Genomic DNA, 15,494 nt, shown 5'->3' with positions numbered 1-15,494 from the left:
ACATATATCTGCAAACAGCAAAAGGCACCATGTCAAGATCTGTCTCATATATCTGCCAAGATCTGTTGAAAGATATCAAGTGGTTTTCGGGTTGTGGTCAGGAACTGAAGCTCATCCCTCCCTTTTGAGTCTAAGTACAAATTGTTTCCTTGGAAACCAAGAAAAATAAAAATGCCAAAAATCTGTAAATAGCAAAAATATTGAACAATTTTGGAGTTATGCGCAGGAAACAAAATGATTACCTTACAGACAAGGTGTCGACTATATCCCCCTGCATTACATGCCAGGGGGATAAAAACCTAGTCTGTCAACAACCATAGTCATTTAACAAAACTGACATAAATAATGAAGTGATTTTCTAGGATTCCAAACTAAATGCCCATGACATACTGAGGAAAATGCTTGAAGATTAAGATTTTTGTTAACTTCGTATATATTCTAATTTCAGCAAGTACAATAAGTATCAAAAGGGCCTTCCTCTACATCATGCCTGCGGGTGTTGTCAGTGAAATAAAAGTTGTCTCAAAATATTTTACTATCATCTACACAATCATAAGGTAGTTTTTATCCATAATTGTTCATTGTTGCACCTACTGAATTGTCCACCTATCTGCATGTCAGGATATATCAACAAATCTCCTGTAATCTCCAAAGCTTCATTCCACAAAGCAATTGTAGCGCTAAGATGACCATAATACTTTAACACAGAACATAGCAGCATAATTGCTTTGAAGAACGGAGCCCAGGCATGTGCGTGTCTGTTGTTCAATTCAACCTAGTAACAGCCATATGACAGAGGCAAAAAAGACAGGACCAAACAGTCCAGTGATTGGTGATGTGAGGTGAAATGGGGTCACAAGCTCCCTGAGATACCATGCCGCAGTTAATTAAGAATACCCCACTCAAATACAGCAAACTGACTCACACTTTGGGTGATAGAGACAAAGTTGACTCCAGTTTTTTCTATACAGTTTTTAACCCTAGTTCACTCACCAAGTACAGCACAATCTGTTACTGATTCAAACAGTTTCTCAATCTTGGATGTTCGATTCAAAGAAATCAGGCCTGGCCGGATTTTCTTTCTGCTTTTCAGGATGATCTTAGCTGCAACACAACAAACAAACTGAGGACCATGTTCTTCTGACACTACAGATGAAACAATAGAGACATCATGGTTACTTGTCTTGCTGAAACTGTTTCATATCAGATTAACCATTTCCCATTCTCTTCCCACAGACGTTACTCCTGTCAGATCTTCCTACGTAACCTCTGTTCTAATACGACCCTTTCATGGCGCAGGTGTTCAAGAGTCACGATTGGAGGCATTCAGATTTAGTTGTGCAATCAGAGACGTTGTTTCAAGAGTGATCTTTTGTAAGAACTTAGTAATTTCCGATTGCACCTTGAAAACTTGCCACTACCAGTTTTTGTTTCAACAAACACACCCTGGCGAGTGATCCCTACACTCTTTTGCCAGTTTCTGATTTTCAGTTAAATATGAAATACCGAATCTTTCCTTCGCACGTTGAGGAACCAACTCCATGGGGGTCGCTATATTGGAGGTAAGTCTATTTAACGCGTGTTCTGATTGGATAGTAACAAGGGATATAATTCCTGTTGCGATTTTTTGCCGCAAGGGGATTTCTCGATGACCGGGAAATATGGCCGTATTAGAACAGAGGTTACGGAGGAAGATATGACAGAAGTAACCTCTGTGGGAAGAGAATGACCATTTCAATGCTATAAAATCATTCAAAAGATATACATACAGTTCCAAGCACAACTGTAATGGAACAATTCCATCCCGCAAGTCCTGACTAGCAATACTGGAGTTTTTCTTGTTATGAGGGAAATGTTATGAATGTGATTGACACCAGTGGGGCTACGATTATTTGAAATGATAGAAGATCCACCAAACGACCAAGCAATCATTCAAATTTTCCCATAATCGAACAAAAGTGATTTGGAATTATTGTATTAGTGTTTAAAACAATTGACGATGGAACATATGTTAGACGTTAACAGGACCTGAAAACATGTCTTATTCTAGAAACTCACTTTTCTCAATGAAAAGTCATGAGTGAATATTTCCTGAAGACTCCAGGAGGTTTATGTTCATGACGTATTAGTCATCAGTTTAAAGTCATAGGTTGCATCAGTTTACATTGGATGGGAAGTTTGTAAATACAGTTTGCACAGTTTCTAAATGAAACAAATGCGAACTGAGAACCATATTATACCTATCTGCAATAACAACCTGAATAGGAAAAACCTGAAAAGTGACGTTAACCAAGTTGTATTTTTTCGATGATTGATTGATGGAAATGAACGAATCATCAAATGTGAGATTTCAACAAATTCCTTACACAAATTGACTTATATGAAAGATGCATGAGGGTACATAATGCTTTTATTCTGATTCTGGGAAATGAATGCCTTATTTGGAAACGCAACATTTCAGGAACAAACATTGTCTTTTCAAAACAAATAACACTGATTTGCATGAGTTTCTCAGTCATAAGCCAAACTTGCTAAATATACTGTTTACAAAATCTGGCTTTGTATTCTTGTTTATCTAGGTTGTAATGTTTACATCCCAGGGCCTAGATTCGTTAGGCTCCCTACAATAGTCATAAGTGCTACAACAGCCATAACTTAAAGCTGATGTATGGCACTTCTGACTATCTTAGCACTAAGAGAGCTTCGAAAATCTATGTAGTTTGCACATGGTGCATGTTGATGCACTGAATATATACATATGTAGAATGTCATACTAGTGCACTTGGATGTTTTGTACTGAACGAGAAGATGTTATAGGAGCAGAGAAACGAGTTCAAAGAACGTCTTACAGAATGTGACGTCATCGATATTGCACCCTGTATCACGATCGTAAGTTAACATGGGTGTATAATAAATTCAGAGACTCATGCTGCCCAGACAATTACAGGCTAGAGAAGATACACATGTGAACCTCTCTGATATGCACTTTGTTGTATTAAGTATTTTTTTTAAAAAGGTGTGAACTGTTGCATGACTTGCATGACTAGTACAAGCCATACATTCTACTAGCATCAAGACCGTGGGCTGTTTCATAGTAATAGCTTCTGTTTGGGTCAAGTCAAGTCAAAGTGTTGATTATATTTAAGGCCCCCAGCCCACAAACAAAGGTATATGATGTACATACTAGTATGAAAATAAAGACAATAATACAAGCATGAAAGGAATAAAGTTAATCAACACTTTAGTGTTCACTTCACAAAGATAAATCATGTTTTACATGTAAGAAAGTTGGAGAATAACCTTTCATTATTTGAGCATAACACTGACACAAGGCAACGTCAGGATATTTTGAACGATATTGGCATAGATTTGGTTCTTAGGTCAGCACAAGATGAACGGAAAAATGAAGAGTAAATTGGATTTCATTTACAATGGCTAATTGATATAAGGACATAATCTTAAACATTTCTCTATTGACAATCTTCTACCCTTATTTACAAATAGCTCAGAATGACCAAGAGGATACTGAATAAAACTGCGTCTGACATTTTTGGATGTTAACACAGACAAGTAATTTTCTCGCTGAATGAGACTCTTGAAGGATATATATGTATCATAATGTGCACTTGTTTCTAATGTCAAATGTCATTCTTGATGATACATGTTGACTGATTGTTCTCGAAGTTCACTTTCATGGATGTGGCACAGAATCTGCTATCCTAGAAATTTACACTTTACTTTTATGCATGACGCAAGTAGTGATATGTTAGTACACAACTGTACCTTATCTAACTATGAAAAATGGGCAATGCCTCATATCATGTGGCTCTTCCTCCTTGGAAATATCTAGCTAAACATGCATTCATATGCAATTTTTTGCAAACTCCTGTACCTCAACTGAATAAAGAACTGTGTTTGTTTGTTCATTTTTATGAAGGTGGTCTGTAAATATAGTAGTAATGAGCTGACGATCTGGTGACTGACAAAATGAGCACAACTAGCATACGACAGCACCCATGAACCTAGTCAGCTAACTTGACCACCCAATCCCCTTATATAATGTGTATTAATGTACAGTAATTCTGAAGCATGAATGTAAAATGTCTCCTGTTCGTTGGAGTGTATACCAGTTTGATGGTGTAAGCATATTCTGTGATGTCTGCACATTACCCTCTCACAGTTGTACTAATGTCGGAAGTGTTGATCGAACAGATTAAAAACCAACAGTTTCTCAAACGTTGTCTCTTGATCGCTGCTTCAGTTCTTTCTCAAAATTCTGTATGCCAATCCATACAGACACATTTGAATAAGAACAGAGAGGCAGTGACTGGTCGAACTCGTTACATTTTTACAAATATCATCCCTTTACTGAAAGTGATCGATCAATACTTAACATCAGAGTGCATTTCGGACACCTTGCACACTAAGAAAAATATTTGCTCTTTTGTGGTTAGCTGGAATGACTATGGCGAGTTGTCTCAGCTGATTGTCTCTGTCAAGGTTGATTGACAGCTGTCAATCAATTCCCATCAATCAACTGGCATACTTACTTCCCTTTTTAGCAGCTTCAACATTCTGCAAATAAACATAAATCACAGCGTTCAATTATCAGCTTATCATCTCATAACTACAAATGCTCACGGACATGAAACAAAACACCTACCTCACCAGCTCACAGCGACTGAAATAAACTGTATCAGTTTGAATAAATTAACATTAATAAAGAACATACAAAATATATCATCATTTTCAGTTGCAAAACTCGGCACAAAAGACAGTACAGTCAAGTCACATTAATCTGACATCGTTCGTTGCACATCAAATTGTTGGAATAACAAGGATTTCAGACTAAATAAATTAGACTAAGTTACGTTAATTCAATTTGTTATGAACAAAAGTGTCCAACAGAGACGATTGTCGGATAAATGGAGGTCAGATTACTGAGACTTGACTGTAATTATGCTTAGGCCAGACCAGTTTTATTTCTTGTTTTACAGATGCATCTGTCCGTTTTTTTCAAGTATAAGAAAAAAAATACAAACAAATTTTCCCTACTAAAAATATAAAATCCAAATGTTTTTACTGGCCAAACATGTAAACTCAAATGAAATTTATTAGATTTGCAGCATAAACACTTCATAACTTGCCAAAAGTAAAATACTTTAAGCATTCAGCAGAAATATTACTTTGACTTGTGATTCTTTTTCTTGTTTCCCTCCTGCATTTAGGTTTTCTGAGAACAAAAATATGTAAAACAAGAAACACAATTGGTCGAGCCTAAACAAACAAAGTAGACATTTAATGAACATCTGGTGCTGAATTTTATTATAAATTTTTAAAAAATTTGTTTGGGACAAAATTAATACATCAAAATTTATCTAAGTCTATACCAAATTCATCGGATACCAGTTCAAATTTAATCCGATCATTTAAGAATTGTTACAATTGTTACTGAGAAAGACACATGTACCATGTTTTTCAGAAGAAAATTTGTACATGACGGATATTTACAATTTTCTTCTAAAAAATCATGGAGGTCTTCACACATATGTTGGACTCGTGAAGGTCCCGGGGTAGAACAGGCCTTCAGCAACCCATGCTTGCCATAAAACGTGACAATGCTTGTCGTAAGAGGCGACTAACTGTATCGGGTGGTCAGGCTCTCTGACTTGTTTGACATATGTCTTCAGTTACCAATTGCGCAGGTCGATGCTCATGCTCACTGGATTGTCTGGTCCATACTCAATTATTTACAGACGGCCGCCATGTAGCTGGAATATTGCTGATTGCGGTGTAAAACTTTACGCCTTTCATATAGCAATATCACAGCAGGGTACACAAGAAATGGGCTTCACATACACTTACGAACCTGGGTCTTCAGCGTGATGGGCCACAGCTTTAACCACTAGGCTACCCCACCATCCCCCCAACCTCACACGGTTATAGCATTGATGCCTTACGATAAGAATATTTTAAGCCAAATTCAATCTTCTATTCAATGAAAACATCTTTTAGTTGCATAATTGACACCAAAGCAAGGCAGATACTGCCTCCATGTCACCATTTTTGGTGTATTCTGCATAAAACAGTTGTGTCAACACAATAAAATAGAAAGACACAAATTCATTTTTTTTTCCATAAAGTAAATGTGAAACAAACACATTTTGTGAAATAATGAGGTCATGAATAATCTGTGTTCAGATGTGCTACGGTCACCAATCTGTGTGGCATATCAATATTATGAATTACACTGGTAGATCTTACAACAAACTGATCAGATCTGATCACAAAACGCATTTCTGAATAAATCACTCGTCATATCTAGTGCTGGTATTGGCATACAATCTGCGATACTTCATCACGATGCTAAAATTTTAGCCAGAATGATATATTGCTTAGGTATAGTGCAATGAAACTATGATACGATACAAATCCTTAGATAAGGGCAGCAATACGATATGTATCACAATAATAAAATCTTTAATTCTAACATCAAGTATAAAACACATTTACATCCAAAACAAAACCAATCATAAAGTATTTCTTCAAAATCTGCCATTGTTGTTCAATGTTTATTTGGAAACGAGATGGTAATTTAGTTCTTACACGGACTTGTGAATGTTCCTAACACACGAGTGCTATGTCTGGCACAGTTCTTGATGCTAAACTTTCCAAGAAACTGTTTACTTGGGATGGGAAAATAAGTAAGCATATATCTTTATCCCGAGATGAAATGAAGTTTCTTGACGATTCGCGATTTGGCAATTTTCAAAATTAAAAATGAATTTAGCGCGGCCCATTTGAAGTATCATATTCAGATATACAATAATGTAAAACTTTGTATTGATTCACTGTATTGGTGGACCATGGATCTATATGCATCGTCACACCACTAGTCATGTCATCGGTACCTTATCAAATCAGTTTTCAAGATATCTCATGGACTCGTATTCTTTATAAGAATGTAGGTGGCAAGATGTCTGGCAACCTCTGTTTGTGTGTGTGTCAAAGGACTGCTCACACACTCACTGAAGTTCTGTTTCTGTGTGTGTCAAAGGACGGCTCAAACACTCACTGAAATATAGCGCTGCAGCATCTGGTTCTAGGATGTCAAAATTATTTCTTACTATTCACAGGAATTTCAAGAAGTTTTTGAAAATTCAGCCACATGCTATGTACTATCAATTAAAAGTTAATGAGGGAAGGTGGTTGGGAACTGAATTAAATCAATGATAATATCATTTATGTAACACAGGAATTGAAGATGTGCATCATTTTATCTTTATATGTAAACACTACAGTAATTTAAGACTGTGTTATCTACCATGTTCATATCACCACAATGTAAATAGTCACAAATTCAGACAGCTAAAATGAATTTAAAGTGAAGTGGTGGATTAAATAATGCATGTAGATATGTTTGTAAAGCTTAACCGTAGGAGAAAATATTTTGAAATCTGTACATTGAATGTAATTCATGGTCGATTAACACATACTGTACTTTGTGAATATGGGCCAAGGGCCTTCATACCAATAAACAAATTGACAACTATGCTTATAAAATGCAGGATTTCACAATACAGGACTGTAAATGATATCATGAATCATGAACACTGGGACATGACAGATCATGTTTTGCAGGTACAGAACTGTGAATATAACAAACCTATTTGAGCAACCACTTAAACTGTTGGAATCATTGTGTGCATCACTGAGTCAGACTGTTTAAAAATGTTTTGATTCTATCAGCCCAAACATGGCTATTATTGGTATTAACAGTAGATTTTAGTGTAATTATGTGAATTATTAAGAACTGACTAACTAGACCAAGAAAATTTTACTAGGCTCGGGCTTCAATTCAGTCACTAACTGAGCTGGAAAGTAGTGTATGAAATCAGAAACCAAATCCTGCAAGATTGAGGTGTTGGGTGTAAAAGCCTTGGTGTCAACTTTGTGTGCAGACTCTTAGTGTTGTCACAATTCCTCGTGGACAATACACTGCCCTGTGCACCTAGGAGAACCCATGAATCCATTGATATATGATCAGATGGTGACCACATGAATGCATGCAAACACTAGTTGCGGGTACAGCAAACATTGTGAACTTTGAATGGGTACACAATAACTCAGTGCGCCAAGAGTTATATCCTCCCCAGTGAGTTCAGATCGACAAAATGATGCGCAGATAAAATTGACATCAATCAAGGCAAGTTATCATCAATTAAGTCCTGCGCACAGAGCTTAGGTTACAAATCAAGTGAAGTTAAGCAACGTTGGCCATCGAGATTCCTTGGATGGGTGACCGTGTTTGGCAGCTTGACTCCTGAGAGTTTCTATGACTTCAGTCCTGTCCCATAGCAAAGCAAATGTGATACATGTGATCTCACCATAGGCAAGTGAGTTTGTTCAAAATTGTGCCTGTTCACCCAGCAGAAAATGGGTATCCAGTGGGATAAGTCATGCAATCATTAACCTTCTAGCAGTCACTACTGATCACATTTCAGGTCAATCGTGATCATAGGTATGTATACTGTTTCACAACATGATACGGATTAACCAACGAAACCAGTTTCAAAGATTCTTTATGGAGATATAAAAATCATGTAAATATGATCACAAATAGCAACTCTCCTTGCAACTGACTAAAACTCAAGAGTAAAACTCTTTCTCACGGACTTGTTGAGAAAATGTGCCCAAATGATCAACAAGTTCTTTTCCTTGATGTGTTAATATACATCTAACGAGCACAACACTTCTGGGTCCAATGACAGGATTCGAACCAAAGATCTTCCGATATGAGATCAATGCTGTTTCCACATGACCAAAGAGGTGGTATGACTCTCTGCCAAGCAACACATGAAATAGCCAAGCCACACGAAAGCTCTACCCAACTCTGAGCACAGCAGTATAATCCAGTGACTACAGGTATTTCAGTTTATAGCATTACAATGATTACTACAATCATTCTTGAACGTAAAGAACTACAACTTACTCTGACATTTGACATATACTTTATGCACATGTTTGCACTATGTTCTGAGCTACTGTTGAGATCCTTGCACTATACCTAGTGCTACTGTTTTCAGAGGTTACGTTTTGGTCATCTGGCGCTCAGGTATGCAGGATCTGACTCTACTGGGCTCACTTGCACAAAGCAATCTTAGCACTACGACTGTCTTATGCCTATGTTGAAGAATGGCAGTTACAATCATTGTAGTGCTCAGATCACTTCATGCTATTCAGCCCAGGACTGTTGCCTCCAAAATATCATTACACAATACTTCAGGATATTTTGGCCACACATTTCTTTTGCTTTGTTACAGTCAACAGACAGAGCTGCACTTTGAAATTCAGGTATCTACAAACACACTTACGTTTTTGTGTTTTGACCCCGCCAAATGGGACTGGAACGTGACGGCCGATGTGCATCTAGCATCACACAGCTGCAACAGAATACACATACACACATCTTAGTAAGGTTCATGTTGATTGTGGGCAGTGAGGTAACCTAGTGGTTAAAGCATTCGCTCGTCATGCTGAAGATCCAGGTTCGATTCCCCATATGGGTACAATGTGTGAAGTAAATTTCTGGTGTCCCCTGCCACGATATTGCTGGGATATTGCTAAAAGCAGAGTAAAACCATACTAGCTCACAGATATCTACTGTTTCATAAAGCTTCAGTAATCTAGAAAATAGGTGATTTTATGTTGAGCTTAATATCATCTCACTCTTGTGGTAATCAATGTGCATGTACATATGTGAATACCTGCTGTGGTCATTCCAACATAAAATATTTCTGTAGCTTATACCCACTGAGATATCCCACTCACAATAAACTTACAATAGCAGCACGCCAAGCAGATTACTATTCAATGACTACATCTTTTGACTCCATTTTCAAGGATCCATAGAGAAATGGATAAAAAATGTCCATTATGTAAAGCATCTCACCTTGCACGTGAACTCCGATGGAAACTGACATTTGCCAACATCATCAGGTCGGAGTTCCTTCTCTGAAGGGTTGACCTTGGGCAAGGTCATATTGGCTTCTTCCAACATCTTGTCTGTGATGCCAGCTTCTTTAAGATTCCTCACTGACCTCAAGGACTGCTGCTCCTGAAGTCTTGTAAGACAGAAGAACTGGCAAATTATGCATTGGCATAGAGAAGTAAGTGAACTGGATTGAATGTAGCTTCAAACTGCATTACAGGTACATCATTACATTACATAAGCCTGATGTACAGCAAAATGTTCACTTCCTGGCCAATCAAATCAAAATGGTCTGTAATACAGATAACCATTATATCTTTCAGACTGAATGTGGTAACATTGCTGTCGGTAACATGGTTTACCATGGATACCTGCTATACCTGTTATGTTCTGTGATCATTGGCTCCTCTTCCTCATTCACTTCTAGGTAGCCTTGGGTTTCAACAGACTCCTCGGTTCTGGCCCTTCCTCCATACCTGGACCCTGGACGAAATCCTGACCCTCGAACACTCCCTAATCCACGACCATATCCTGATTCTTGATCATATTCTACTTCTCTTTCATATCCATCTCTTTTCCCTAACCCTCTTCTGAAACTAGACCCTCTACCATACCCTGACTCTCTTTCATACTCTAACCCTCCATCATAACCCAACTCCTCCTCATACCCTGACCCTCTTCCATAGTCCGACCATTCATCATACACAGGCTCTTCAAAATCTGGTCTTTCTCCACGACCTGGCCCTCCTCTGTGATATCCATATGGTTTACCATGCCAAACAGCTTCTCTGTTCCCTCTCAACCCTATTCCTCTGTTCCCTACCCCTCCTCTGTTCCCTACCCCCCTCCTGCTCATGGCATCTCTGTCCTCTGCATCTCCTCGGTTCACTGACCCACTTCTTTCTTCTGACCAGTCTCTGTTATCTGTTCTCCCTCTGCTTTTATCCGGGATCCCCCTGCCTCTGCCTCGCCTCCAACTGGCTGACACTCCTATTACAGATTCTGAGCCACGCCTTCTCGGTGTGGAATAAGTAATCACCCGGTTTTTGTCTACAACAAAAGGAACTTGACATCAGTGAGAAACATTTGGGAGATATGCATTCTATCTCACATATCCTATAACTGTGAATGCAAGTCAGTGATTTCATCACTTTCCAATCCCTAGTAATGAATTTTTTTGAGTAAAATCGACATTTTATACTTACCCTGACTCATACTTAACATGCTTGTCTCCTTCTTCTATCCGAACATTGTAGAACACTTGAATCCCTTGAAGTTCCCACTATCATCATCATCATCATCATCATCATCATCATCATCATCCTTTATCATCCCTACATCAACACTCACCCACGAGCCTGACACGAGAATTACATTTTTACTAAAAAGATTACATATTTTTCACCATCCTGACTCATGCTTATTATGCTTACAGAATCCAACAGCAGTAGGTCAGGCCATGCTGGATTCTGCTGACTGCCATATAAGTATGTCCAATACTTACCTCTCTTTCGGGAACAATAATGGCGATAGTTTGGTCCTGTTCTTCCCATATTCCTCTGTGAGATGGTGGGGATCACATCCAGTCAAACTTGTCTTTTCTTTAAGCATTCGTTGACTGGTACATGATAACAGATCAGCTAGCATCCTACTAGAGTGGCTAATGCAACTGTATGTCAAGATTTACAAACAAGACCAGCCGCAACTCTTCTTCATGTACAAGTACAGGGTCATAATAACTCATGCTAGTCTGTTCGAGACATGCGCATGGACTCTCAACCATTTCACTCCGCAAAGTGTCTTGGTCTCAACAAGTCATATGATAAAGAGTGAGATTTTAGACACACTAGTTTCTTCTTCCAACTAGCTATATATAGCAACTCTTTCTTCATGATGTTCTCATCATCGAGTTGCGATCCTTCTTTATGTATAAGTAACTCCTTTACAAGTACAGGGTCATCATCACTCGAAATAAAAAGGTGTGAGTGAAACTCAGCGCCCTTATGGAACTGTTAGTTGTTGTGATACAAGTGGCCTAAACTGGTAAATACCAGCGACGTCCTAAATGGTGATGTCACGTAGGTGGTGTTGGCAAACACCGTGGATGATGTCCGAAAGCAGCCCTCCATTATTGTTGCAAGCGAGCTATTTCTATGTAGAGGGGGTGTCGACGCCAAGGCTCTTACTTCATGTGGATTGGGGGCTCATGGAGGCTCATGGAGGTTCAAGTCCTGCTGCTCTGTAGGCCCTCAGTATAACGGCTCTCATCCATACTGAGACAGTGTTGCAGGATACTTCCATAAGTGTCTCATTAGATAGTGGGATGAATAGGTGCTTGAACTTTGTCTCCATGACTTGGTTTGCTGACAATATATTTCTAAAGCTCTTGACAGGGCATAATGAGGACTGTCAATAATGCTGGGATGCAGCATTGTCGTACTACTTGTCCAGGCAGCTGATTTTTGGGAATAAAACCCATAACAGTCGGACAATGATCGGTGTCAAATCGTGTACAACTGAAGTCCACAGCATGTATTTCTGAACATCAGTGCTGCCGTTGTTAGGGCAAGTAGGAACAGAATTTTGTGTCAACAGTTTGAAGGATGTTTGATCTAGAAGCTCGTAAATGTCAGCGGTGAGATGTTGGAATACAACATTCCTGTCCCAAGCTGGCGTTGGTCTTTCAGTTTCAACAAGCATAGTAGGGCGAGTAAATCTGGCACTTTCATCAGCTAGGTCCCAAATCTCATGGTGATGATAAAGTGCCGCTAAGAAGGTTGACAGTGTAGAACCTTTAAATCCTCTAGTATGGCATAGGTGGCATAAGAAGTCCGCTACTTGAGGATGTGTGGCATTTGATGCATTGAAGCGCTTCCGCTTTGTGTATGTCTCAAATCGCATCCCTTTATCGTCGCATAAGGTGCAAGGAGATCTATGTAAAGCTGAGGTGACTGCCTTCACTGCTCTAGCAGAATATCCTCAATATTTCAAACAGGTTCAAATATGATCCATATATGTAGTTAGAACGATGTCTGATTGCTGGGTGCTTGTTTGGTGTGTGGATGGATGAGTAGGTTCTTCCACTCAGGTAGACTCAGTGATGGTTGTCCTATTTCCTCGATGAGTACTGGGAACCATTCTCTCACAGGCCAGTATTTGTAACCAACATCAGGTGCAGCATCGTCGCCTAATTTATCTTTCCGACAACTTTTGTTGGGCAGAGTGGAGGTGGGAACGTATAAGTGTTCATTCCTTCCCACAAGATGCTGAGAGTGACTGTTGTCTATGCAAATGGATCTGGAACTGGAAATACAAATGTTGGTATCTGCTGAACCTGGAGGCAAATAGGTCTATTTGCAGTGATCCAAATGTCTGACTGATGAGTCGAAATGACTCCTGATGTATTCACTCTGTTGGAGATGGTTGTAGAGAAAGTGATATAACATCTGCCATGATGTTGCATGCAACTGGGATGTGGCATGCCTTTACGTAGAGATTCAAGTCAATGATGTCGAAGAGTTGAAAGATCATGTTGAACCTTGCTTGTTTATGCAGAATGCTACTGTTGAGTTGTCATTCTGGAACCACCAGTAGTTTGTTCCTTAATGCTGTCGATCAGTGTTGTACAATTTTTTTTTACAATTTTCATCTCCCAGTGGCTGACATGCAGAGTGATGTTCGTTGCTCACCCAAATTCCTGGAGAAACCTCGTTGTCCAGGTGGGCATACCAATGCATCTACATAGAGAAGACTGTTGCAGGTCAGCTCTGTCAAGTAAGTGTCTGTTGTAATCGGCATAGTTGTCTTTCTCTTCAGGTCAAATGTTCCGCTGAGGTGAGTAGACAGAGACAACATTGCTACTGTTGTAGTGGTAACAGAGAGAGTAGAACTTGCAGTTTCATGGCTTGAATCTTGTCATGACACGATCATGTTGCGAAGATTCGGAATGTAGAGCTTGCATCAGTACTAGGTCTGACTTCATCAGTAATCCTCTACTAATACTGTTCTGTGTACGCCATGCTCGTTGCTGCAGGAGTGTTTCAGTCAGTTGAATATACATGTCTCGTTCGTCTGTCACTGAAGGACTTCGAAGAAAAGCTGATCCGTTGTTTCAGCGAAGATTGGTAGTTGAAGACTAGTCTAGAAGGATGTACATGACTTTCATCTTCCTTGGTTGAGTAGACATCGATTCTGACGACTACCTCTTCTGAGTTTAGGTCCTAGTCTCCATGCTATCCTGATGGCACCCCCAGGGTACGTCTGGCGATTCACTATATGAAAATTAATGCAGACCAAAGCTGCTCATTGCTAAATTTTGTGTAAAAGATCAAAATATAAAAGGATATTAAACGCCATATCAGGGCTCAAGTTGACTCCAACTGTCTCGTCAGGCAAATTGAGAAGAGAGTGACAAGCATGGCCAGTTCTGTGACCAATTTGCACACCAATGTACAGGCTAAAGGAAGGCTACTCGTGGGTGAGTGTTGATTTTACATCCTCTTTAATGAAGGGAACTTCAAGGAATTCAAGTGTTCCACTATGTTTGGATAGAAGGTGACATGCATAACAAGCACGATTCAATATAAGGAAAAATTTGTATTTTCCACAAATAAACGTAAAAAATGGACAAATTGTATGAATTACAATTAACCTGATGAGGAGGAAATCAATACTAGTAAAAAACTGTATCTAACAATAAACAAGTCATTATCAATAAACATAATGAAGCTTATGTCCTCATGTTTCTTTTAAATATATACACATGTGCCGAATCGAACTCAGGTCTTCGGTATGACAAGTGAACGCTTTAACCATTAGGCTACCCATCACCCTTCTCATGCTTTGAAGAAGTCTCAAACAAGACTGAGAACACTGGGTAGATTTCCCCTCAACTCACCTCCAACAGGAGCTTCATTATACATAGTGCTTCCCTGGGCTTTTTCAAACTCTATCTGCCTCTGTGTGTGCATCAAGCCTTTCGTGTGGCGTACATATTGCTGATGAAGATTGAGATTTAATGATAATCAGAAACACTTGAATATTTCATATAGTTAGGAAAGGAAATGTATGTAATTGCTCATATACTTTCTTTTACAATGATTGACATGCTGTAGCCACATTTCTCTCAATATCAAAAGGACATAAAACTATAGGTAATATCACAAGAGTGCCTGCCATATTGACATATATAATATCCAGAAGGGCATGAAACTATTGGCAATATCCCAACAGTGCCTGCAACTATCATTTCTGTCTATTGCTAATATGCAAAAGGGCATGAAACTATTGGCAATATCACAACAGTGCCTGCAATTATTGCCAATATCAGTTAGTGAGTGAGTCAGTTTAATTTTACGCGCTACTCAGCAATATTCCAGCAATATGGAGTTAGTCCGTAAATAATCAAACCTGGACCAGACAATCCAGTGATCAACACCATGAGCATCAATCTGTGCAATTGGGAACCGATGACATGTGTCAACCAAGTCAGCATGCCTAACCA

The 15,494-nt window shown here is 39.0% G+C and overlaps 1 protein-coding gene across 1 annotated transcript in view; it reads right to left on the bottom strand.

The window, feature by feature from the left end:
* LOC137256083 (uncharacterized) overlaps window positions 1-15,494 on the bottom strand; it is a 40,532-nt gene that overhangs the window by 18,660 nt on the left and 6,378 nt on the right. The window contains exons 5-10 of the mRNA XM_067793781.1: window positions 14,889-14,988; window positions 10,372-11,041; window positions 9,953-10,124; window positions 9,375-9,443; window positions 4,551-4,575; window positions 994-1,104 (exon numbers count right to left, since the gene is read on the bottom strand). Coding sequence (XP_067649882.1) covers window positions 994-1,104; window positions 4,551-4,575; window positions 9,375-9,443; window positions 9,953-10,124; window positions 10,372-11,041; window positions 14,889-14,988 — 1,147 coding nt within the window. The remainder of the gene's footprint in view (window positions 1-993; window positions 1,105-4,550; window positions 4,576-9,374; window positions 9,444-9,952; window positions 10,125-10,371; window positions 11,042-14,888; window positions 14,989-15,494) is intronic.

The sequence above is a fragment of the Haliotis asinina genome, chromosome 11, assembly GCF_037392515.1.
Source record: "Haliotis asinina isolate JCU_RB_2024 chromosome 11, JCU_Hal_asi_v2, whole genome shotgun sequence".
In the NCBI taxonomy this organism is placed as follows: domain Eukaryota; kingdom Metazoa; phylum Mollusca; class Gastropoda; order Lepetellida; family Haliotidae; genus Haliotis; species Haliotis asinina.
This window is presented reverse-complemented; position numbering and strand designations above follow the sequence as displayed.